The sequence below is a fragment of the Dendrobates tinctorius genome, unplaced genomic scaffold, assembly GCF_039654945.1.
Source record: "Dendrobates tinctorius isolate UK_male_01 unplaced genomic scaffold, ASM3965494v1 ptg000162l, whole genome shotgun sequence".
In the NCBI taxonomy this organism is placed as follows: Eukaryota; Metazoa; Chordata; class Amphibia; order Anura; family Dendrobatidae; genus Dendrobates; species Dendrobates tinctorius.
The window spans coordinates 40,927,306-40,953,499 of record NW_027361829.1 but is presented as its reverse complement, the minus strand read 5'-3'; the positions used below and the strand labels follow the sequence as shown (position 1 = coordinate 40,953,499).

Here is a 26,194-nt window from a genome sequence, read left to right as displayed (position 1 = left end):
ATCTTACCTGTCTGTATACTCTTATGTATTCATATGTATAGCATCTTTCTGGATTGTTGTACCTTATTGTGTAAAGTTTAATAAACACATTTACGGGAAGAGAAAAAAAAAAAAAAAAAAGAAAACCACCGCAGTGAAGGCCTGGCAGAGCATCCAAAAGGAGGAAACTCAGCGTCTGGTGATGTCCATGAGTTCAAGACTTCAGGCAGTCATTGCCAACAAAGGGTTTTCAACCAAGTACTAGAAATGAACATTTTATTGACAATTATTTAATCTGCCCAATTACTTTTCGTCCCTTTAAAAACAGGGTGGCACATGTTAAGGAGCTGAAACTCCTAAACCCTTCATCCAATTTTAATGTGGATACCCTCAAATGAAAGCTGAAAGTCTGAACTTCAACTGCATCTGAATTGTTTTGTTTAAAATTCATTGTGGTAATGTCTAGAACCAAAATTAGAAAAAAGTTGGACTTCATCCCGCCTCGATAGGGCGGTTGTGTATAGGAAATAATAGTCTTATCAGCATAGTGTTTGCTTCGGTGGTGTGGGGCTTCATGAAAGCTTATTTGAGGGGTGTATTTATTAAATAAATAGCTAGGAGTAAGATGAAAACCAAAAGAGCAGATCAGGCTGTTTTTCAGGAACTCAGAAACGCTGAAATTCATTTGATAGAAAGTTCTTCATCCTTCGCTCACAACCGGTTATAAGAAGCCCAAACACTTGGGAAACAAACTCTTTTACAAAAAACAGTCTTTCAAAAAGTAGCCTTTTTCAAGGAAAGGGAAAGAGTGGGGCATTTATTATAGCCGTGCCCCTGAGCTGTGGAAGTACTTCCTGTCAAAGATGAAATAATTATGTGTAAGGGTGTACATCAGGACATCCAAGAGGAATTGGTTATGTTCACCACAATGTGTTGCCCTTGATTTCAGGTAATGGTTAACTGCCTGTATCTGGACCTGTTGAAGCTTGTGTAACGCGAAACAGCTGTAGTCTTTTTCCCTGCATGTTGCTCACGTACCTAGCCCTTATGCTGACCTTGTCCAACTAATTCAATAAAGGACTATGGTTTTTCAACGGATTTCAAGAGTGCTGCATTTTTTCTTCATTTTTGGATTTAACTGCCTGTAAGCCCATCCCATGGGCCATGCTGCTGTAGAGGGCCTCCACATCTATGGAGGTCAAGACGACATGTTGCTCCACAACAACTAGGAGAGTAGATGGAATGTGTCGCACACATAAGATGAGAGGGCAGTGACAAATGGATGTAGTATCTTGCTAATATAAATACCCACATTCTGTGTGATGGAATCATTACCTGAAACTATTGGGCGACCCCTTAGTGGCTCTAAACCCTTATGTTATCTTTGGTAAAGTATAAAATGTGGGTATTATAGGTGTAACTGGCAAGAGCAATTTGAATTCATTTTCAGAGATTCTGTCCCCCTATCTGGCCATTACAAGAATGCCCCGGAGTTTATCAGTGAATATGACAATTGGATCCCCGAGTACCTCATGTGTGCCCTCATTGTCAAGGACAGAGTGGCAAGATCTTTCAACCAATGGAAACAATTGTAATTGTTCGTAGGCACATAGCCTAGGCCTTTACGTAAAACACTGAACTCTTCTCTATTTAATTGGTGGGATATCAGATTGATAATCCGACCTTGGCTTACCGATGTTTGCTCCTTAGATCGTAACTCATTGGGGCTCTCTGCTCTAAAAAAAGACTGAGATGATGAGGAGGAAGGAGGTGAAGATCTGTTTGGATCAGACTCATCATCATCTCGGTCTTTTATAGAGCAGAGACCCCGAATGACTTACGATCTAAGGAGAAGACATAGGAAAGCCATGGTCAGATTATCAACAAAATGAATCCATAACAAAAACTGATAGTTTTGCATCAGTTTTGAGTAGAGGTGACCGACACCCTCTGTGTTCTGGGCATGCACAGTGCTAAGTATGCATCCATTAGCAGTAAAATCTAAAAATTGAAAGCATTACTGGTAATGTGCACAGAGCCTTAATGTGTAGTTAAAGGGGATGTCCCCTTTCAAAAACCTTTATGTTATATGAGGAATTAGTTACACAAAAAAATTAACAGAGTATTAGTTACCCTCCCCAGGTCCAGCGCTCTGTCTCTTCTGCTACTCCAGTTCCAGTTGGCTGCAGCAGTGACGTCAGGTCGACAACGCAGCCGATCATGGAGCTCAAAAACTTGTGCTGTCTACATGCAGGAAAAAAATAATATCCACCTTCTCCAGCAGTGACAATAGCCGCATATATCCTATCAGGAGCTTCCTAAATTGTAATACAGATCATGTTATCTATATAATAGAGTGTACCACCAGTAAATTAAAATATATAGGCTCCACAACTAGAAAGCTTAAAACACGCATAAGGGAACACCTACATGACATTGAACATCCCTCTAATCGTACCATGTGCAATGCTGCCAAGAATTTTGTCGATGTTCACTACAGGAAAACAACCAGTTTTACAACCTATGTGATTGAACACATTTAAAAAAGTGCACTGCGGCAACAGAAGTGACACATTACACAGTAGAGAAGCATATTGGATTTTTGCTTCAGATACAAGGGTTCCTCGAGGTCTAAACCGTCGAAAAGAAACGTTACACTGCGCAACAAATTTCAGGGAAGCTCTTGTCCCCTGAGATTTTATTGTATCTTATAGATTTTGATATTCTGAACACGAATATGTGCTCCAAAAGTCTGTATCACGGAAGGTTTTTAACCCCTTCATGACCAGAGCTTTTTTCGATTTTTTTCGATCCCCTTCTTTGCAGAGCCATAACTTTTTTATTCTTCCGTCAATATGGCCATGTGAGGACTTCTTTTTTTTGGGACAAGTTGTACTTTTGAATGACAGCATTGGTTTTACCATGTTGTGTACTTGAAAACGGTAAAAAAAAGTTTTTTGTTTGTCTTTTTTGCTAGGTTCACTAAATGCTAAAACTGACCTGCCATTATGATTCTGTAGGTCATTACGAGTTCATAGACACCAAACATGTCTAGGTTCTCTTTTATCTAAATGGTGAAAAAATATTCCAAAATTTGATAAAAAAAAAAAATAAAATTGCGCAATTTTCCGAGACCCGTAGTGTCTCCATTTTTTCACGATCTCGGGTTCGGTGCAGGCTTATAATTTTTGCGTGCCAAGCTGACGTTTTTAATGATACCAGTTTTGTGCAGATACCTTCTTTTGACTGGCCGTTATTGCATTTTAATGCAATGTCGCGGCGAACAAAAAAAGCGTAGTTCTGGCATTTTGATTTTTTTATCACTACGCCGCTTAGCGATCAGGTTAATTCTTTTTTTTTTTTATTGGTAGATCGGGCGATTCTGAACGCGGCGATAACAAATATGTGTAGGTTTGATTTTTTTTTATTGTTTTATTTTGATTGAAGTTGTTTTTTTTTATATATATATTTTTAAACACTTTTTTTTTTCTAATCTTTTGTCATGCTTCAATAACCTCCATAGGAGGCTAGAAGCTGCCATAGCACGATCGCCTCTGCTACATAGAGATGATGCTCAGATCACCTTTATGCAGCAGAATTACAGGCTTGCTATGAGTGCCGACTACAAGGTGGCGCTCATAGCAATCAGCCATCAACAACCACAGAGGTCTCGAGATCTCTGGTTGTGATGGTAACGCAGCGATGACCCCCAATAACGTGACGGGGGTCGTCGCTGCGCGTATTTCTAGAAGTGCATTTAAATGCCCACTGTCAGAGTTTGACAGCAGCATTTAACTACTTAATAGGCGTGGGCGGATCGCGATTCCGCTCACTCCTATTGTGGGCACATGTCAGCTGGAGCCCACCTCAAAGAGGGGGATACTGCCAGCTGACGTACTATTTCATGAGCTGGCAGTAATGGGTTAAGAAACAACAGTTTATAGTCTACATTATGACGTCCGAGATACTACATACATGTGCATCGATGTCAGTAGCAAAAGCAATTGTTCAAAAGTGTTTTGCAGATGACTTTTGTTTATAATCCATGTCAGATGCTTTTTGAATAAGATTCCAGCAATAGTCAACCAGCATTGACGTACTCCACTTTCCCGGTACCTTTTCTCCATTAGCGCAATGTCTTGGTGAAATTTTTCACCGTTTTGATTGCTAATGGCACCAAGATTGGCTGGAAAAAAGTCCAAGTGAGAATGTAGAAAATGCATTTTTAGTGACATATTGCATTTCATCAAATGATATGCTGTGAGTATGTTGTCCACGAGTTGTTGAAAGTTTGGTGCCCTGCTGTTGCCAAGGAAGTTGAAGGTCACATCTTTAAAGGCTCTCCATTGCCACTTGTTCAGCACCTTGCAAAAGACCATCAAAGCTACTGTCATTCATTAGATCTCTGATCTGTGGGCCAATAAAAATACCTTCTTTAATCTTTGCATCACTTATTCTTGGAAATTTCTGTCGCAAGTAAGAAAAGGCCTCTGATTCTTTGTTCACTGCTTTGACACAATTCTTCATAAGCCCAAGTTTAATATTCAAAGGAGGATTATGTTTAACATTCTTCTGTCCAGCAACCAGGTTTTCGCGGCGTGGTCAGTCCTTTCTGAAATAGTGCATTTCTCGTGCACGACTGTCCCACTCACAAATAAAACAACAATACTTGGGATATCCAAGCTGCAGTCCAAGAAGAAGTGCAACAACTTTTAGATCACCACATATGTTCCAGTTAGAATTTCTATTAATGTGGTTCAACAGTAACTCTGTATTCTCATATGTTTCTTTCGTGTGTACGGCATGTCCAATAGGTATAGAAGGATAGATATTCCCATTGTGTAGTAAAACAGCCTTCAGACTTAAAACTGACGAGTCAATGAACAGTTGCCATTCCTTCGGGTCATGTTTGCATCCAAGAGCACCAGACAACTCCAAGACGTCATTGCAAAAGGTTAAACTGTCAACATGTTTGAAAAATTGATTAAGGTCTTCTTGACGACTGCGAAAAACAGACACTCTTGTTCCTGGTAATAAGAAATTCCACTCTTGTATCCTTGATCTTAATAATTCTACCTGCCTCTTTGACAATTTCAAATCTCTGACCAAGTCACTCAGATGAGCTTGACTGAACAGATGTGAATTAGATGTAGAAGGCTCAAAGTCTGGGTCTGCAGCAGTTTCATTTTCCAGTGATATTCTTAGTTCATCTTCGTCGTCCTCCATTGTCCATACTTTGAGCAGCTTTGGAACATGAAGACTTTCATCGTGTGGCACTGGTCTTATGGCTGAAGGAAGATTAGGATATTCTATTGATTTCTTGTTCTCTGCTGAATATCCTGCTACACTTGTAAGGTAGAAGTAGAAATCTGTCACATGATCCCTCTCTATATCATTGGGACAGTGGCATTGAAGGTCGTGATCCATTCAGCCATGCTCTAAGTATGTCAGTATTGTCTTTTGATTCCTCCCGTGCCCAGGAGATGTAGTATGCTCCATACACTGTCAGCCGAATGATTCACTGCACTTGCGTGGAATTCGCATAAGTGCTTGCATATGTGTAGATCAGCGATTTATGTTATTTCAGTGGAAAATTCTGAATAAACTGTTTCAGAAAAAGTTCATATATGAGTTTTTAGAATTATAACAGAGTATTATAATGTTTCGTATCATTTCTCAAAAACCTTACGTGATAGGAAAAATCTAGAGTCAGTTCTGAAATCAGCATGAAAACAGGGATTTTTGCGATAAACTCACCGTAAAATCCTTTCTCCCGAGACGCTCGTTGGGGGACACAGATACTGTGGGTGTATGCTTCTGCCACTTGGAGGCTGACACTAAGTGAAAAAAAGAGGTTAGCTCCTCCTCCGCCGTATACACCCTCGCCCCTATTGCGGGTGGAAATCAGTTTGGTGCCAAAGCAGTAGGAGGACAACAAAATCAGCCTTAATACAGGTACAACATGTCCAGAAAAAAAGACCACCCTTATATCACAAATAAATGCGCATAAATTAAACAAAATAGAAGCCAACTTGGCTAATAGGGTGGGTGCTGTGTCCCCCAATAAGCGTCTCGGAGAAAAGGATTTCACGGTGAGTTTATCACAAAAATCCGTTTCTCCTTCGCCTCATTGGGGGACACAGATACTGTGGGACGTCCTAAAGCAGTCCCTGGGTGGGAGATTGACTCACCGATCCAAGCTACATGCACCTCTTGTTTAAAGGTACGCCACCCTTGCTTGGAGAATCCTTCTACCCAGGCTCGCATCCGCCAAGGCCTGAGTAAGGATATTATGATGTTTGGCAAATGTGTGCAGGCTGGACCAGGTTTCTGCCTTGCAAACCTGTTCCGTCGAAGCCTGGTGCCGAAGCGCCCAAGAGGCGCCCACTGTCCGAGTACGCTCTGATCCCTGCTGGAATCGGCGTGCCTCTAATGCGGTAGGACTACAGAATAGTCAAACGAATCCATCTGGCTATGGTCGATTTTGAGGCAGCGAGTCCCTTCCTGCGCCCTTCGGGGAGCACGAACAGCGTGTCCGTCTAACGAAAGGGTGCCGTCCTCGATACGTACAGTTGTGGCCAAAAGTATTGACACCCCTGAAATTCTGTCAGATAATACTCAGTTTCTTCCTGAAAATGATTGCAAACACAAATTCTTTGGTATCATTATCTTCATTTAATTTGTCTTAAATGAAAAAACACAAAAGAGAATGAAGCAAAAAGCAAAACATTGATCATTTCACACAAAACTCCAAAAATGGGCCAGACGAAAGTATTGACACCCTCAGCCTAATACTTGGTTGCACAACCTTTAGCCAAAATAACTGCGACCAACCGCTTCCGGTAACCATCAATGAGTTTCTTACAATGCTCTGCTGGAATTTTAGACCATTCTTCTTTGGCAAACTGCTCCAGGTCCCTGATATTTGAAGGGTGCCTTCTCCAAACTGCCATTTTTAGATCTCTCCATAGGTACAACTGTACTTCCGGAGGGCTCTTACCAGGTCTAACGTGTGAAGAGCCTTTTCCACACGGTGCACCGGTGCTGGACAAAATGAAGGCAAGACAACATCCTCATTAATGTGAAATGAGGACATGACTTTCAGCAATAAAGAGGGGCTGGTCTGCGCACCACCTTATCCTTATGGAAAGTGAGGAATCGAGCTCGGCAGGATAGGTCAGCCAGCTCTGAAACCCGCCTGATAGAAGTGATGGCCACTAGGAACACCACTTTCCAGGAAAGGTACCTCAAAGAGACATCCTGAAGTGGTTCAAATGGAGCTTCCTGCAGAACACTTAGGACCAGGTTAAGGTCCCAGGCGTCCATAGGCGCCTTATAGGGAGGTACCAAGTGGGAGACTCTCTGGATGAAAGTCTTAACCTGCAAAGTGGTAGCAATTCTGCGCTGGAACAGGACGGATAAGGCCAAGATGTTGAGAATTGAGAATCTCAGTGGAGAAACACTCCGGCCTCGACACCAAGCAAAGAACACCTTCCAGGTGTGGTGGTAAATTCGTGCTGAAGCAGGCTTCCGGGCGCTAACCATTGTAGCGACCACCTTGCTCCCAAACCCTGCCTGGATTAGAATGCAACCCGTCAAACACAGGGCCCCCGAGTTCGGGTGGCAAATTGGCCCTTGAGAAAGTAGATCTGGGCGCTCTGGCAGTGACCAAGGAACGTCGGTGAGCAGCTGCATTAGATCTGTGTACCACGCTCGACGGGGCCAGCAGAATTGCCGGAACCCTTTCCATCTTGATCTTTTTGATGACTCTCGGGAGTAGTGGCAGTGGGGAAAATAGATATGGGAGGTGGAACTGGTTTCATGGCGGAACCAACGCATCCACAGCGATTGCTTGCGGGTCCCTCCCCCGAACGACATATGTGGGCACCCTGGCGTTCACTCTGGATGCCATTAGGTCCAGATCCGGAGTTCTCCACCGTTGACAAAACTGCTGGAAGACCTCGGGATCTAGTGACCACTCTCCGGACACAAGACCCTGCCGGCTGAGAGAGTGGTTTGCTTTGGCCCACTGAAGAAAGTGCCCCACCTCGCGCATGGTTGCTCTGCTGCGGGTGCCCCCTTGGTGATTTATGTAAGCCACCGCCGTGGCGTTGTCCGATTGGATCCGGATGGGGCGCCATGCTAAGAAGTGATGAAACTACTGCAGAGCCAGCCGAATTGCTCGTATCTCCAATAAGTTGATCGAGAGGCGTGCCTCCTGTGGCGACCACTGTCCCCTGTGGTGGCGAAACTCCGCTCCCCAGCCGAGGAGACTGGCGTCGGTTGTTATCACCAACCAATGGTCTGGGGGGGAAGGGTTTCCCCTGGGTCAGAGCGGAACTGGTTATCCACCATCCGAGCAACAGGACAGTCGGCACCGCCGATCGAGCGTGAAAGGATTCTTGTCCCAGGCTGACAAGAGAGCGTGCTGCAGGGGGCGAAAATGAAACTGGGCGAACGGTATTGCTTCCATTGCTGCCACCATTCTTCCTAGAATGCTCATCCCAAAACGAATGGTATGAGGGACTGGTTGGCGAAGAGTCCGAACTCCCTGCCGGAGAGCTAGGGCTTTTTCCTGAGGGAGAATCACCAACCCTCGGCAAGTGTCGAAGACCATTCCTAAGAAGGAAACCCTCTGAGCTGGCACAAGGGATGACTTCTTCGCATTGACCAACCACCCTAAGCGGGCAAGAGTATCTAGCGTGATGTTGACATTTCTCTCGCATGCCCGTCTTGAAGGGCCCTTGACCAATAGGTCGTCCAAGTAAGGCAAGACGACTATGCTTCGAGAATGCAATATGGCCATGACAACTGCCATAACCTTTGTGAATACTCTGGGAGCCGTGGCTAACCCGAAAGGTAGTGCCACAAACTGAAAATGTCGACCGTTGATGGCGAAACGCAGGAACCTTTGATGAGGAGGAAAGATGGGAATATGCAGATATGCGTCCTGGATGTCGACCGAGGCCAAGTATTCTCCCTGCTCCATGGCCAATATGACTGAACGGAGAGACTCCATCCGGAAATGTCTGACCCTGATGAATTTGTTCAGAAGTTTGAGGTCCAAAACAGGTGTGACAGACCCGTCCTTTTTGGGAACCGCAGACAGGTTGGAATAGAAGCCCTGAGCCCTTTCGTGCTCTGGCACGGGAACAATGACCCCGTTGCGCTGGAGTGATTCGATGGCTCCCAACAGAGCTCTTGCCTGCGTATCCACCCTGGGAAGACGAGAAAGAAAAAAATCGTTTTGGAGGGTTTCTGACAAACTCGATTTTGTAACACGAGGCCACCAACTCCTTTACTCATGCGTTGTCTGCGACACTGAACCAGACGTGGCGAAACCAGAGTAGTCGGCCGCCCACCTTGCTGGTGTCATCTGGTAAACGCCTCAAGTCATTTGGCTGACGATGTTTGGGATCTGGATCCCCTGGATCTGGGCAGTTGAGTACGCATTCTCCCCGACGGGTTGGTTCTATATGAGACCTGCCGCTCCCTATCCTGGTTGGGGCGGCTTGAAGCGGTGGAATTGGCCGCTGTGGTCCGCCCGGGGTTGCGAAAGGCCCGAAAACGTGCCTGAAAAGGGTGGCGAAAAGGTGGTTTACCTTTTGCTGAGGGAGAAAACCGCTCTTTCCTCCTGTGGAGTCGGAGATAACTTGACCTAACTTCTCCCCAAATAGACGGCCGCACTGATAGGGCAGGGAAGTCAAGGACTTCTTGGAAGTAGAATCGGCCCGCCATGTCCTTAACCATAGAGCTCTTCTGATAGAAATTGCATTAGTGGCAGCAAGTGCCGAGCAATTGGCCGCATCCAAAGATGCATTGATTACGTAGTCTCCGGCCATCGCGATCTCACTCGCGATCTCCGATATCTCTGCAGGTAGCTCTTGCTCCTGCGCGACCTTGTTTAATGATTCTGATCATGAGATCATGGCCTTGGCTACCCAAGTTGCTGCGGACGAGGGAGAGCGCGCTCATCCTGACGCCTCATATACTGAGCGAGCTAAGCTCTCTATGAGGCGATCCGTGGGATCCTTAATAGAGGAACCACTAGGTACGGATAACAGAGTTTTAGTGGCTAGGAGTGACACCGGTGGATCCACCATTGGAGATTCCATCCATTTTTTATGGAGGTCCGGGGCAAATGGATACCTTGCTTCGAGTGCCTTTTGACCCGAGAAACGCCTGTCTGGTCGTTCCCTGTGTAGCTGCACTAAGTCCTCAAACTCAGGGTGAGAGGAAAAAATTCTGTGCAGCCGCTTCACTCGCTTAAACGCTACCTTATGCCCTGTAGCCGCTGTGGGATCATCCTCAATCCTCAAGGTCTCATTGACGGCTTCTATGAGGCTGTCCACTGTCTCACGTGACCCTGAAGCATCCAGGTCAAGGGGCTCGTCTGAGTCGAAATCTGAGGTCTGCTCGCTATCAACCACTGGCGACGGGGAGCGAGAAGCAGAACTTACAGATGCCAAAGCACCGGATGGACTGGGCGACACCACGTGGATTCTCTTCCCCCGGGTCTGCCTGGAATGAGAGCGTCCCCTGCAGGCCGAAGGCTCTAGTGAGGTGGAGGTTCCCTCTAAGGCCAGCGAGCCACTGTCCCTGCCCCTATCTGGGGCCTGAAGGGACTCGATTGCCCTCGTAAGCGACGCCATGGACTGTGACAGTGATAGGGCCCACTCCGGGGGGCTCGGGACCTCGGTTGCAGTCGCAGGGGAGGGCTCCTGGGCGCGTTCGGACTTGCAGACTTCGCATAATCGCTTGCACTATGCCCGCAGAAATGCAGCCTGACAAGAGATGCACGCAGCGTAAAAAAAGTGTGCGTCTTTGCTTTTTCGGACATGCTTTATCTGTCCGCTGCTGGGGAGGGGGGAGGAGGTAGCACCTCGTCTTCCCTGTAGCATGGCCTCTCGGGCAGCACTTACCCCAGTCCTGTGCCCCCACATTCCTGGAAGCCTCCACACCAAAATCGCGCGCCACCAGCTGTGGGGCAGGCCGCCAGCATATAAACCGCTCCAGGGGTGGTACTTCCGGCTCTGCAGCCTAGCCGCGCTCCGAAGCCGGGGACTAAATTTATCCACTGCCGCCCAGGCCTGGGGGGCGGGCAGCCGGAAGTGACGCGCGGCCCTGAGGCGGAACTTCCGGCCGCGGCCTAGCTCCGGCTAAAGCCGCGGCCTCATTTATTCTCTGCCTGCGACGGGGGGGGCGCGGATCTTCCATGGCGCCGCAAAAACTGGCGCTACTTACTGGCGTGGGCTGCTCCACACCGCGCTCTCCATCTGCAACCACGCTCAGCCAAGAATGGCCGGTGGCATCCGCCGGCTAAGGGCCCCAGTCCCGGATCTTCACCGCAGGAGCCCTCCCAGGCCCTCTCCTCACTGACGATCCTCTTCGGCTTCCCAGCTCAGATATGTGAGGGGGCCTTGAAAAATAGGACGGTGCAGGCACCCTAGCTCCATCTAACCCCTTCAGGGGGTGAGGAGAGGGACCGTCCCCCACCTTGCAGCACCGCAGTCTAAGCATTGGTGGAGCAGTGGGGGCTGCACGGACTAGTCTTGTGTCTCTGTACAGCCCATGGTTTCAATACCTAGGGGTTGTCAGGGCTAATTCCGGCATCGTGTCCCACGTCGCGGGAGAGGATACGTGGAGGGACACTCGCACGTGCTCGCCCGTTGTTGGTTTGGGGTAATCGGACCCTTTCAATAGGATCCGTTGCCCCTGTCTAATCTTCATGGAAAAAGTCTGGAGCAAAAAACCAGACGTGTGCCTCCGTGGACACTAAGCAAAAAATTGATTTCCGCCCGCAATAGGGGCAAGGGTGTATACGGCGGAGGAGGAGCTAACCTCTTTTTCACTTAGTGTCAGCCTCCAAGCGGCAGAAGCATACATCCACAGTATCTGTGTCCCCCAATGAGGGGAAGGAGAAATATCGATCAGGAATGCCCAAAATTGTCCGAGGGACAAAACCTTGATAACACAGTGTTATTAGTTACATTACATTTTTTTGTTTTTATTTTTCATTTTTATTCATAGGTAAACATTTTTTGGCTATTCTAGTATGTCGCTCCCTTTTTTTTCCTTTCCTCTTTCCTGAATGCTACACACCTGTTTTCTAATCAACCTGATGGATATATAAGATTCCTCTCACGGTTTAGTGTTCATTCACATAAAGTCTAAGAACATATCCTATTCGAAACGCGTCTGGTGAATATATGCCCTTTTTTCCTCCCATGTTTCCCCCTCTTTTTTCCAAATATCCTTTGGCAAATGCTTTTTGGCTATTTCTTTTTTAAATGAATAAGAATAAATCTTGGATTCTATCTAGAACGTATCGGGAGCAGGATCACTTTTTTTTTTCCTGCATCTAACTGAGTGCTCGCAGCAACGCTGATCGCAGCTGGTGGAGGGTGAGCTGGTTTATTAACTTGTATTCATGCTGTCTGCATGCACAGGGCCAAACAACAGAGACTGGGGCAGCAGTGGCGTAGCGTGGGGGGGGCGGGGGGGGCGGTCCGCCCCAGGCGGCACGTGTGTGGGGGCGGCGCGGCAGCAGCAATTCAATTCCTCTCCTCTGACTGGGAGAACAGCGCGGACTCCGCGGAGGCACAGTGCAGGCGCTTTCTACCTTCTACGCCACTGCCTTGCTGGACTCGGACTCGGAGCCCCGGCTGCTTTCCGCTCCTGAGCTGGTGCTGGGCGGAGGTGTTGGCCGCTCGGGGCTGGTTGTTCGGTCAGAGCTGCCAGAAGAACACGTGGCGTGTGGCTGAGGTGACGCAGGAGGAGCGGATCCCGGGACACAGGAGCCGGTGAGTGAGGGGGACGGCGGGAAGCGCTGCCCAGCCTGCCCATGATGTCTGTGAGGGGAGGGAGACACCGCGGTATGTGATTGCCCCTTGAATTTCATTCCATCATGTAATGTTATGCTACAGGGGGCGGCATCTAGGTAATTACTCCCTCTCCCCCATTTACTAATTCTAAAGTTGAGGCTCCCTAATCCTTGGAGTTGGATTGCCTACATCTTCATATAGCTGATATTATGCAAAAGAGTTGGGCTCTGTAGGGAGAGGACATGGGGGCTGTGCAGAGGAGGACATGGGGGGGCTCTGTAGGGAGAGGACATGGGGGCTGTGCAGAGGAGGACATGGGGGGGCTCTGTAGGGAGAGGACATGGGGGGCTGTGCAGAGGAGGACATGGGGGGGCTCTGTAGGGAGAGGACATGGGGGGCTGTGCAGAGGAGGACATGGGGGGGCTCTGTAGGGAGAGGACATGGGGGGCTGTGCAGAGGAGGACATGGGGGGGCTCTGTAGGGAGAGGACATGGGGGGCTGTGCAGAGGAGGACATGGGGGGGCTCTGTAGGGAGAGGACATGGGGGGCTGTGCAGAGGAGGACATGGGGGCTCTGTAGGGAGAGGACATGGGGGGCTGTGCAGAGGAGGACATGGGGGGCTCTGTAGGGAGAGGACATGGGGGGCTGTGCAGAGGAGGACATGGGGGGGCTCTGTAGGGAGAGGACATGGGGGGCTGTGCAGAGGAGGACATGGGGGGGCTCTGTAGGGAGAGGACATGGGGGGCTGTGCAGAGGAGGACATGGGGGGGCTCTGTAGGGAGAGGACATGAGGGGGCTCTGTAGGGGGAGGACATGGGGGGGCTCTGTAGGGAGAGGACATGAGGGGGCTCTGTAGGGGGAGGACATGGGGGGGCTGTGCAGGGGAGGACATGGGGGGGCTCTGTAGGAGGGACATGGGGGACTGTGCAGGGGGTACATGGGGAAGCTGTGTAGGGGAGGACATGGGGGGCTGTGCAGGGGAGGACATGGGGGGCTGTGCTGGGGGGTACATGGGGAGGCTGTGTAGGGGAGGACATGGAGGGGCTGTGCAGGGGGTACTTGGGGGAGGGGGGCTGTGCAAGGGGAGAACATGAGGGCTCTGTAGGGGGTGTACTGTGGGTCTGTGCAGGGGGAAGACACGTGGGTCTCCTTACACTGTTTTATGGTGCAGCTCTCGGCAGGGCAGTGATGGAGGTTCAGTAGGGTCATCACGCTAATACATACACATATATATATAGAGAGAGAGAACTGCAAGAAGATGAAAGTCTAGAAATTTAGAAATAATAACAGCAGAGTTAGTAGTAGACTAAAAATTAGATCTTTGAGTGTAGTGTGGGCTCTTCGGATTCTTCCGGATTATCAGCGACCAAAGGGGCGGCAAATTTTTCGACCGCCCCGGGCGCCACAAACAGTTGCTACGCCACTGTGGGGCAGGCATGGGGAGCCGGTGCTGGACCTGGGGAGGGTAAGGTATTCTATTTCTTTTTTATGAGAAACTCAGCTTATTGTATAATTTTTGGGAATACGGACAGCCCCATTACATATATTAAATAAAATCATACATGATTAAAAAAAATATAGTTCTAGGCATGAAGGCTCATATAAAGAGGCATCAGCAACCCACAGTCCACTAACAGCAGATGAAAAGTAACAATACCAACAGTGACACCTAGTGGTGTGTAAATAGCAAGACAATTTAATACAAAAACGTAGCGCATCTTTCAGGCACACACAAATTATGTGTGACTTGTAAAAGGGCTACAATGTGAAATGATTAGTTAAATTCCAGGGCATATGAGCAATAAAAATATTGTTCCTTGCAGATGAAATTAATAGCTTGTGCTTAAAGGGGCACTTCACTTCTATAACTCAGATCATGTAGGGTCTCGTGGTGCTGCTTGCATTGGCCGATCAACTGTAGATGTCACCTGACAGTCGCTGCCGGAAGAAATTGGGGACGCCGGCAGCAGTACAGAGGGGAGGTAGGGGTCTGCTGAGATTTCCGTGCAAAGTCATGGCTAAAGTGTTAGCGGCCACCATTCTGTGAATTAGCAGGGTCCCAAGGTTAAACTCCAACAGATCAAAATGTACGATCCCTGCACTGTGGATGGGGCGCTAAACAAGTGACAGCGGCATGGATGAAGGCATTTACTGAGGGCACTATTATACTTGGGCACTAATTAGGCTCGCCATTGGGGAGATCATTATTTGTTTTCGCTCTTGCTGATTTCGTACATTTTATTGTGTCTGGGAGTATAAAGACAGTGAGACATTACATAATTTAGCCTCATATATATCAGGGCAATGGTTACACAACAAAGATACCATTATGGGATTGACGTGGAAACTTTCTGCTTTAGTTCAAGGAGTTTTATAAATTACTGTAATAACATTTTGGGAATTTCAGCTCTTGATACAGTCCGCCCATTGTAATTAGGCACAGGTCATATTGCAGAATGCGGTGGTCATTACCAGGCCTATCAGTAGCATGTCACTGGACCTGAGCAGAATGTATACACATCCATATTCCTACTGCTACTCCAGTCTGCATGCCCCAGTAATATGCCCACGCAGAGCACTGCCTCCACCAGGGGTACTCTCTCACAATTATTAGTGAGGTTTCTGCTACCGTACCTTTCTGATAGCTTTCATTTTCTTGGAGACCAATGATGGCCGCCTTCACCCAACTTCCCTTTGGACCTGATGCTGGAAGCTTTAGTGACATATGTGCAAGTTCTACACCTGGGACCAACTCCAGACCAGTTCTGTCTTTAATTTGTGAGACTTTATTTATGTAAAAGTCCACAGTGGACCAGAAGAAGGTGATCAGTCCATTGTCCAACTCCTTTAGAGCTTTTGAAAATTGAGAACTTTGTAAAAATTGGCTATAATTACTGAACAGTCAATGCTAGATTTCCCCTTTACACTGTCAGCCTGCGAGGGCCGGTCCTCTCCCCTCAGTACCAGGCTGTCAGTTTGTTTCCTGTATTTTATATAGGTATTATACAGTATGTATGTGAACCCTTTCGCATGTCCAACACCCTGGAATTAGTGGTGCTTTCCAAATAAATAATGATAATAAGTAAAGCTGAAAGTCTACATTTCCATCACGTATCGATGGCTTGGCTTTACATCCATTATGCTGCGGCTTAATGATGAAAACTCTGTTCAGAACGTCTAATAGAGAAGCTCAACAGCACACGGATGCATATGGCACTCATCTGTATTCATCAGCAAAGAATAAAATTTATAAAATAAAAAAAACAATTCCCTTTGTTCATCTTGACAATGTTTCTGTAAAATTTGGATGCTATACGGCAGATCCGTACGAGAGCTGATTTTTTTCGTGCCCTCATAGACTTGTGTAGGCGAGTCTAATTCAAAATACTTAACACATTCGTGCATTGCGCAATTTTTTTTGCGTGGACATTAGGTCCGCGTGAAGAAAAAAAATAGGCATCTGAACAGCCCAGTATAACCCCTTACTGACAGAGCCAGTTTGCAGCTTAATGACCAGGCCAATTTTTACAATTCTGACCACTGTCACTTTATGAGGTTATAACTCTGGAACGCTTTTACGGATCTCGCTGATTCTGAGATTGTTTTTCATGACATATTGAACTTCATGTTAATGGTAAAAATTTCTTCGATATGACTTGTGTTTATTTATGAAAAAAACAGAAATATGGCAAAAATGTTGCAATTTTCAAACTTTAAATTTTTATGCCCTTAAATTCAAGAGATATGTCACACAAATTTCTTAATAACATTTCCCACATGTCTACTTTACATCAGCACAATTTTGGAAACAAAATTGTTTTCATTAGGAAGTTAAAAGGGTTAAAAGTTGACCAGCGATTTCTCATTTTTACAACACCATTTTTTTAGGGACCACATCATATTTAAGGTCATTTTGAGGGGTGTACATGATAGAAAATACCCAAAAGTGACACCATTCTAAAAACTAGACACCTCAAGGTGCTCAAAACTACATTCAAGAAGTTTATTAACCCTTTACGTGCTTTACAGGAATTAAAGCAATGTGGAAGGAAAAAATTAACATTTACCTTTTTTTGCACAAAATTTACTTCAGAACCAATTTTTTTATTTTCACAAGTGTTAAAAGAGAAAATGAACCACAAAATTAGGTGTGCAATTTCTCCTGAATTCGCTGATACCCATATGTGGGGGTAAACCACTTTTTCGGCGCACAGCTCGCAAGGGAAGGAGCACCGTTTGACTTTTTCAATGCAGAATTAGCTGGAATTGAGATCGGATGCCATGTTGCGTTCGGAGAGCCCCTGATGTGCCTAAACAGTGGAAACCCCCCAACAAGTGACCCCATTTTGGAAACTAGACCCCTTTAGGAACTTATCTAGATGTGTGGTGAGCACTTTGAACCTTCAAGTACTTCACATAAGTTTATAACACAGAGCAGTGAAAATAAAAAAAATTTTCTTCCACAAAAATGATATTTTTGCCCCCAAATCTTTATTTTTACAAGGGTAACAGGAGAAATTATACCCCCACAGTTGTTGTACGATTTGTCCTGAGTATGCTGATACCCCATATGTGGGGGTAAACCACTGTTTGGGCGCACGGCAGAGCTCAGAAGGGAAGGAGCACCGTTTGACTTTTCCAATGCAGAATTGGCTGGAATTGAGATTGGACGCCATGTCGCTTTTGGAGAGCCCCTGATGTGCCTAAACAGTGAAAAAACCCCACAAGTGACACCATTTTGGAAACTAGACCCCTTAAGCAACTTATCTAGATGTGTGGTGAGCACTCTGAACCCCCAAGTGCTTCACAGAAGTTTATAACGCAGCGCAGTGAAAATAAAAAAATCACTTTTTTTCCCCCTCAAAAATGATTTTTTTAGCCCGCTGTTTTATTTTCTCAAGGGTAACAGGAGAAATTGGACCACAAAAGTTGTTGTGCAATTTGTCCTGAGTACGCTGATACCCCATATGTGGAGGGGAACCACTGTTTGGGTGCATGGGAGAGCTCGGAAGGGAAGGAGCACCATTTTGGAATGCAGACTTTGATGGAATGTTTTGCGGGCGTTTTGTTGCATTTGCAGAGGCCCTGATGTGTCTAAACAGTAAAAACCCTCCACAAGTGACCCCATTTTCGAAACTAGAGCCCTGAAGGAGCTTATCTAGATATGTGGTGAGCACTTTGAACCCCAAAGTGCTTCACAGAAATTTATTAACGCAGAGCCGTGAAAATAAAAAATCATTTTTTTCCCTCAAAAATGATTTTTTAGCCAGCTATTTTTTTATTTTCCCAAGGGTAACAGGAGAAATTAGACCCCCAAAGTTGGTAAATAGTGGAACCCCCTCAATTCTTGCTCCAACACTAACACACCCCTAACCCTGATCCCAACCCTAATGCCTAACCCTAATTCTAACCCTAACTCTAACCCTAGCCCTAACCCTAGACCTAACCCCAACCCTAATGCCCAACAATAATTCCAACTCTAACCCTAATTCCAACCTTAACCCTAATTCCAACCCTAACCCTAATTCTAACCCTAGCCCTAGACCTAACCCTATCCCTATCCCTAGCTCTAACCCTAGGCCTAGCCCTAACCCTAATGGAAAAATGAAAAAACTAAGGAGGTGATAAACGGGGGGTGTTATTTATTATTTTTTTTAATTTTGATCACTATGATAGTTTATCACAGAGATCAAAATGAAGGAATGGAATCTGCCAGCCGGAGCCATTTTCTTCCGGATCAAAGATGGCCGCGCCCACCGGAGGAGGCAGGAGGTAACCCAGGACCACCGGGAGGGGATCCAGGACCACCGGAAGGTACTGGGGTGGGGGATCGGGGACCCTGTTTCTCTCTCCTCCTATGTGCGATCACTTTAGAGGAAAGAGAAATTAAATGCAAAAACCGACCCGATTCATGCTTTCTGGGGTCTCGGCTACCCCTGGAAGCCGAGACCCCGGAGAAAATCTGACGCTGGGGAGCGCTATTTACTTACTCCACAGCGCTGTGAATTAACGGCACTGTGGTTTAAGTACCCTTAACTACCGCCGTTAAAAGGCGTATCGGTGGTTGTTAAGGGGTTAACGCTGGCCTGAGTGCTGTAAGTTTTTCCCACAGACGGCACTGAGGACCGAAGACTCGGTAGTGTGAACGTAGCCTAACACATAAAGTGGTATGCATAGAGCCTAATGCCTAGGGATCAAATAGTTTATAAGTTTAATTTCACAGTGTAAAAACACAACATAATAAACAGTACAAATAAATGTATAAAAAAGGATTAACTATGTAAATGGAATGAAAATGCAGAAATTCCAATAATATTTAATTGAGATTTTAGATTAAAAGAAAACTGCACTTTAGATCTTATATCCTATAATATACATGTACATACTTTCAGTAACTGTAAACAATATATATATATATATATATATATATATATATATATATATATATATATATACACACACACACACACACATACATACATACACACAGGTATATATACACATACATATACAAACAAACACAAATATATATGTACACACATGCACAGGTATACGTACACATATACATTATACATACACACACATGCAAAATTTCATTTTTTTAACTGAGCTAACATTAAGTGATTAAGAAATACCCTGTATACATTGTTAATGACTATTCTAGCTGCGAACGTCTGGTTTGTAATGCAATATCTTCATAGGTGTATAGAGGGTTATTTTCAACAACCATCACTCCAGTGTTCTTATGGTACTTTGTGTTTGCTAACTGTGTAAGAAGGCTAATGGGTGGTTAGAATACCCTTGAAAACCCATGTGCAAGCATGTTAGCACAGCTGAAAACAGTTTGGCTGATTAGAGAAGCTATAAACCTGACCATCCTTTGAGCTAGTTGAGAATCTGGAGCATTACATTTGTTGGTTCCACTAAACTCTCAAAATGGCCAGAAAAAAGAACTTTCATATGAAACTCGACAGTCTATTCTTGTTCTTAGAAATGAAGGCTATTCCATGCGAGAAATTGCCATGAAACTAAAGATTTCCTACAACGGTGTGTACTACTCCCTTCAGAGGAGAGCACAAAAAGGCTCTAACCAGAGTAGAAAGAGAAGTGGGAGGCCCTGCTGCGCAACTGAGCAACAAGACAAGTACATTAGAGTCTGTAGTTTGAGAAATTGACACCTCACAGGTCCTCAATTGGCAGCTTCATTAAATAGTACACGCAAAACGCCAATGTCAACATCTACAGTCAAGAGGTGACTCCGAGATGCTGGCTTGCAGGGCGGAGTGGCAAAGAAAAAGCCATATCTGAGACTGGCTAATAAAAGGAAAAGATTAATATGGGCAAAAGAACACAGACATTGGACAGAGGAAGATTGGAAAAAAGTGTTATGGACAGACGAATCCAAGTTTGAGGTGTTTGGATCACACAGAAGAACGTTTGTGAGACGCAGAACAAATGAAAAGATGCTGGAAGAGTGCCTGACACCATTTGTCAAGCATGGTGGAGGTAATGTGATGGTCTGGGGTTGCTTTGATGCTGGTAAAGTGGGAAATTTGTACAAAGTAAAAGGGATTTTGAATAAGGAAGGCTATCACTCCATTTTGCAACGCCATGCCATACCCTGCTACTCACACTGGCGTCTGCCGTTATGCCTCAAAGACGGACACTTTGGTGAAGGATTTTTTCACTGATCACCCATATGAATTGAATGTGAAGGGATTCTTAATCGTGATATATGTGGACCTCTGTTTATGCAGATAAAATCTTGAGAAAGTGATAAGTGATGCAGCCAGATTGCCCCAGAGCAATCACCAGAAGTAAGTGCATAGAAGTCCTATTAGGACTAACTGATTATTGGAACGCTAGCATAATTAGGGTGTCTAGTGGATCCCTCCTTACACTGCATCGCTTATCACTCTCTGATTATTGGAACGCTAGCATAATTAGGGTGTCTAGTGGATCCCTCCTTACACTGCATCGCTTATCACTCTATCAGCAGCTGCTGCCTCAGCCAGACTGTGACAGAGCAATTACCAGAAGTAAGTGCATAGAAGTCCTACCAGGACTAACTGGCTACTGGAACGCTAGCACTATTTGTGGGTTTAGTGGATCCCTCCTTACCCAGCACTTTGTCATTTTTTTCAACAGTGGATATCGTCCCTGCACCGGCTCTAAATAAAGCCATCAAAGACCATTATAGAGAGTCAATCAGGATTTACACCTGGGTAGCATAACAAATCTAGCACAAGTAAGTGCATATGTACCCTAGGAACTGGGACTGAATATCAAGGTTGTGGTCACTTAGTAATTGAAATTCTCTTCATATTTAGTATTGTATCAATTGATCCACCATAAAGGGAACACCCCGAAGAGAATATAAATGTTAAGATACAACCAGTGAGTATGGTGGACATGCAAGGAGTGGTGTGACCTTTTGTATGTTTTATTGGTACCTTAATATATCATTGTTCCAATAGCATCAGCAGCTATAAAAACGAGATCTCTACCATCAGATACCCTGCAAACTACTTACCACGTAGACATCTCAACTTACACAGAATATTCTACATCAACTTCATTTTTAAGTAAGTACGTATAACTGCTGTTAAGTATTTATTTCCCCTTTTTTTTTTTTTTTTGTATACATCTGCTCAGCATAGCGCGGTGAATCACACAAATATACGGTTCGCTCATACTTTATAACAGGAGCCGACACAGTCCTGTCTCTTCACCAGCTGCATCTGAGTTTTTTGGATAGGTAGCGCCCGTGTTACTTTACCATAATAATTTTAACATTGATAGATATATCATCAAAAATAAAATCCAGAAAATCACATTGTATAAATTATATAAATTTATTTGCATTTTGCAGTGAGAAATAAGTATTTGATCCCCTACCAACCATTAAGAGTTCTGGCTCCTACAGAACAGTTAGATACTCCTAAACAACGCCTTACCTGCAATAAAGACAGCTGTCTTACATTGTCACCTTTATAAAAGACTACTGTCCACAGACTCAATTAATCAGTCAGACTTTAACCTCTACAACATGGGCAAGACCAAAGAGCTTTCTAAGGATGTCAGGGACAAGATTATAGACCAGCACAAAGCTGGAATGGGCTACAAAATCATAAGTAACACGATAGGTGAGAAGAAGACAACTGTTGGTGCAATAGTAAGAAAATGGAAGAAATACAAAATGACTGTCAATCAACATCGATCTGGGACACCATGCAAAATCTCACCTTATGGGGTATCGTTGATCATGAGAAGGTGAGAGATCAGCCTAAAACTACACGGGGGGAACTTGTTAATGATCTCAAGGCAGCTGGGACCACAGTCACCAAGAAAACCATTGGTAACACATTACGCCATAAAGGTTTAAAATCCTGCTGTGCCCGCAAGGTCCCCCTGCTCAAGAAGGCACATGTGCAGGCCCATCTGAAGTTTGCCAATGAACACCTGGATGATTCTGTGAGTGACTGGGAAAATGTGCTGTGGTCAGATGAGACAAAAATTGAGCTCTTTGGCATTAACTCAACTCGCCAAGTTTGGAGGAAGAGAAATGCTGCCTATGACCCAAAGAACACCATCCCCACTGTCAAGAATGGAAGTGGAAACCTTATGTTTTGGGGGTGTTTCTCTGCTAAGGGCACAGGACTACTTCACCGCATCAATGGGAGAATGGATGGAGCCATGTACCGTAAAATCCTGAGAGACAATCTCCTTCCCTCTGCCAGGACATTAAAAATGGGTCGTGGCTGGGTTTCCAGCACGACAATGACCCAAAACATACAGCCAAGGCAACAAAGGAGTGGCTCAAAAAGAAGCACATTAAGGTCATTGAGTGGCCTAGCCAGTCTCCAGACCTTAATCCCATAGAAAACTTATGGAGGGAGTTGAATCTCCGAGATGCCAAGCGACAGTCTCAAAATACTATTGATTGAGAGATGATCTGCAAAGAGGAGTGGACCAAAATTCCTCCTGACATGTGCGCAAACCTCATCATCAACTACAAAAAACGTCTGACTGCTGCGCTTGCCAACAAGGGTTTTGCCACCAAGTATTTAGTCTTGTTTGCCCGAGGGATCAAATACTTATTTCTCACTGCAAAATGCAAATAAATTTATATAAATTTATACAATGTGATTTTCTGGATTTTATTTTTGATATTCTATATCTCAATGTTAATATTAACATACACTTAAAATTATAGACTGTTCATGGCTTTGTCAGTGGGCAAAGTTACAAAATCAGCAAGGGATCAAATACTTATTTCCCCTACTGTGTGTGTGTGTGTATATATATATATATATATATATATATATATATATATATATATATAAAAATATATATATAAATATATATATATATACATACACACACACGTATGCACACAGACACATACACACAATGTATACATATATATATACGCGCGCATGGCGGCACACACATACTATATATATATATATGTACACACACACACAATATACTTATATATAGATGTGCACACACGTTAAAGATATATATATATATATATATATATATACATATATATACACACACACACACATGAGCGCACAGACACATATATACATATATTTAGGCTTCTTTACCTTCAGCTGTCCTATTTTCTTGAAGCGGTAAACCTCATCTTCCCACAGCTTCATGTTTTTGCCAAGTATTTTCTGGCATTTTCTAAAAGGAAAAAGAAATTGAATTCAAATTTTCAAATTGGTGAAGTAAAAGTGAAAAGAGGTGTTGATGGGGTGCGGAAAGGCAGGAATAGAAATGTATGCTTATCAATATGACTTCCATGCTGGCCAAAAGGGAATATACGATAAAATTCTGCACTTTGTGTTGGTGTGGAGTGCATAATGTTTCCGGATCCATACATAGAAGCCATACATTGTGTGCGGCCGGCCGCCTAATACATAAAGGAAAATGTTCTTTTGTGACGGTAGTGTTAAGTATGGCTCTTCCTACATATTGGGATAAATGTTCACTTTCAAGTGACCTTTCCGTGGAGCGTCTCATTCACTGCCCGTAGAGCACAAGATCCTTACACTGTGCTAATGACGGGCTAGGCAGCCTCCCGCGGAGGCCAGCGTAGCCCGCAGCCGGGCAATTTACTTCTCTTAAGTGGATCTCACTGTCTGACAATTTGAGCCTGACTTTACTACATCTCGTTATGTGTTTTATCAGGGAGGAGGTGTAAAGTTCTTCTTAAGTTGCCTCTGTAAAGCAGGAGTCACTTTACAGCTCTTGATGTTTTGCGCCTGACAATAATTTGGCAATCTCCATTTCACTAACACAGTAATAGTGTATCAGCACCTTTATAGCGAGGGCACATTAGGGGCCACTTAGGACCTGTAGAAAGGTCACAGAACAGGACGTCAGAGGCGTGTGGAGACGTCCCGATGCATTAGTGGATCTTTTCTATAAGCTGCTGCTTAGTGACAGCAGTGATGTGACATGTCAGACTGTTAAGGTGCTATTACCACCCAATCTACCCATTAGGTGGGCGGCAATGACGACGGCAGCATTAAATATTATAAAATGTCACTTTTCAAAACAGAAACCAACCATAGAATGGTCCATATCTCTTCCGAACTGCTTCTGCTGTGTATTCATTCACTGTTCTGCTATTTAAATGGATTGTCTCCTGTCAGAAAAACTGCTTTCATTAGCTGTGACAGCTATAATAACAAAATGAGTAGTACTTACCCTCCCCAGGTCCCGTGCCAAGTCTTCGTCTCTATGTTATTTATCTGCAGCAATGAAGGCACGCCGACCAATCAGAGCTCAGTGTCAGCAGCACTGCCCAGGTAAACGGCATGAGCCGCTGAGTTCACCAATTAGCTCCAGCTCTGTTCATGCAATATCACCGCTGCAGACAAACAACGGAAACCGAGGCTGGTGTGGACACAAAGCACCGGACCTGATGAGGGTACGTACTACTCATACTTTTTCATCTTAACAGTTATCACAGCCAATGAGACAAAGCATTTCTGTAAGCAGATAATCCCTTTAATATGTCACTTTAAAAAGTTCTCAAGGATCCTTCATGGCTGACGTATAACTAAGCGCCCATTCCCAAATAATGACCCATATAAGCAAGTAGAGTGATCGACTGACAAATGACCACATTCTGGTTTGTTGTTGATGCATCTTTTCATTGGGTATGAAACTCATTCTTTCTGCAGCGCATCCTCTCTTATAAACAGGGACGAGCCCTGAGAATACCGAAATGTACGGGGACAAACGACAGCATGCAGATTAATGAGAACTGCCACATGTGAATGGGAGAGACATTGTACAGGTGCTTCTCACAAAATTACAATATCATCCAAAAGTTAATTTATTTCAGTTCTTCAATAGAAAAAGTGAACCTCATATATTATACAGAGTCATTAGAAACAGAGTGATCTATTCCAAGTGTTTATTTCAGTTAATGATGATTATGGCTTACAGCCAATGAAAACCCAAAAGTCATTATCTCAGTAAATTAGAATTATTAACAAAAAACACCAGCAAAGGCTTCCTAAGCGTTTAGAAAGGTCCCTTAGTCTGTTTCAGTAGCTCCACAATCGTGGGCAAGACTGCTGACTTGACAGATGTCCAGAAGGCAGTCATTGACACACTCCACAAGGAGGGTAAGCCACAAAAGGTCAATGCTAAAGAAGCTGGCTGTTCACAGAGTGCTGTATCCAAGCATATTAATGGAAAGTTGAGTGGAAGGAAAAAGTGTGTTAGAAAAAGATGCACAAGCAACCGGGACACCGCAGCCTTGAAAGGATTGTTAAGAAAAGGCCATTCAAAAATTTGGGAGAGATTCACAAGGAGTGGACTACTGCTGTAGTCATTGCTTCACGAGCCAGCACACACAGATGTATCCAGGACATGGGCTACAAGTGTCACATTCCTTGTGTCAAGCCACTCATGACCAATACGCAACGCCAGAAGCGTCTTACCTCGGCCAAGGAGAAAAAGAACTGGACTGTTGCTCAGTGGTCCAAGGTGTTGTTTTCAGATGAAAGTACATTTTGCATTTCATTTGGAAATCAAGGTCCCAGAGTCTGGAGGAGGAGTGGAGAGGCACACAATCCAAGCTGCTTCAGGTCTAGTGTGAAGTTTCCACAATCAGTGATGGTTTAGGGAGCCATGTCATCTGCTGGTGTAGGTTCACTGTGTTTTATCAAGACCAAAGTCAGCGCAGCCATCTACCAGGAAATTTTTGAGCACTTCATGCTTCCCTCTGCCGACAAGCTTTTTGGAGATGGAAATTTCATTATCCAGCAGGACTTGACACCTGTCCACACTGCCAAAAGTACCAATACCTGGTTGAAAAACAACAGTATCATTGTGCTTGATTGTCCAGCAAACTCACC

General features: G+C 44.9%; 1 protein-coding gene across 2 annotated transcripts in view; it reads right to left on the bottom strand.

Moving 5' to 3' along the window:
• Positions 1-26,194, bottom strand: part of VPS41 (VPS41 subunit of HOPS complex) — a 397,695-nt gene that overhangs the window by 147,225 nt on the left and 224,276 nt on the right. For both annotated transcript variants that reach the window (XM_073549967.1, XM_073549966.1), the window contains one exon: positions 23,420-23,501. In XM_073549967.1, coding sequence (XP_073406068.1) covers positions 23,420-23,501 — 82 coding nt within the window. The remainder of the gene's footprint in view (positions 1-23,419; positions 23,502-26,194) is intronic.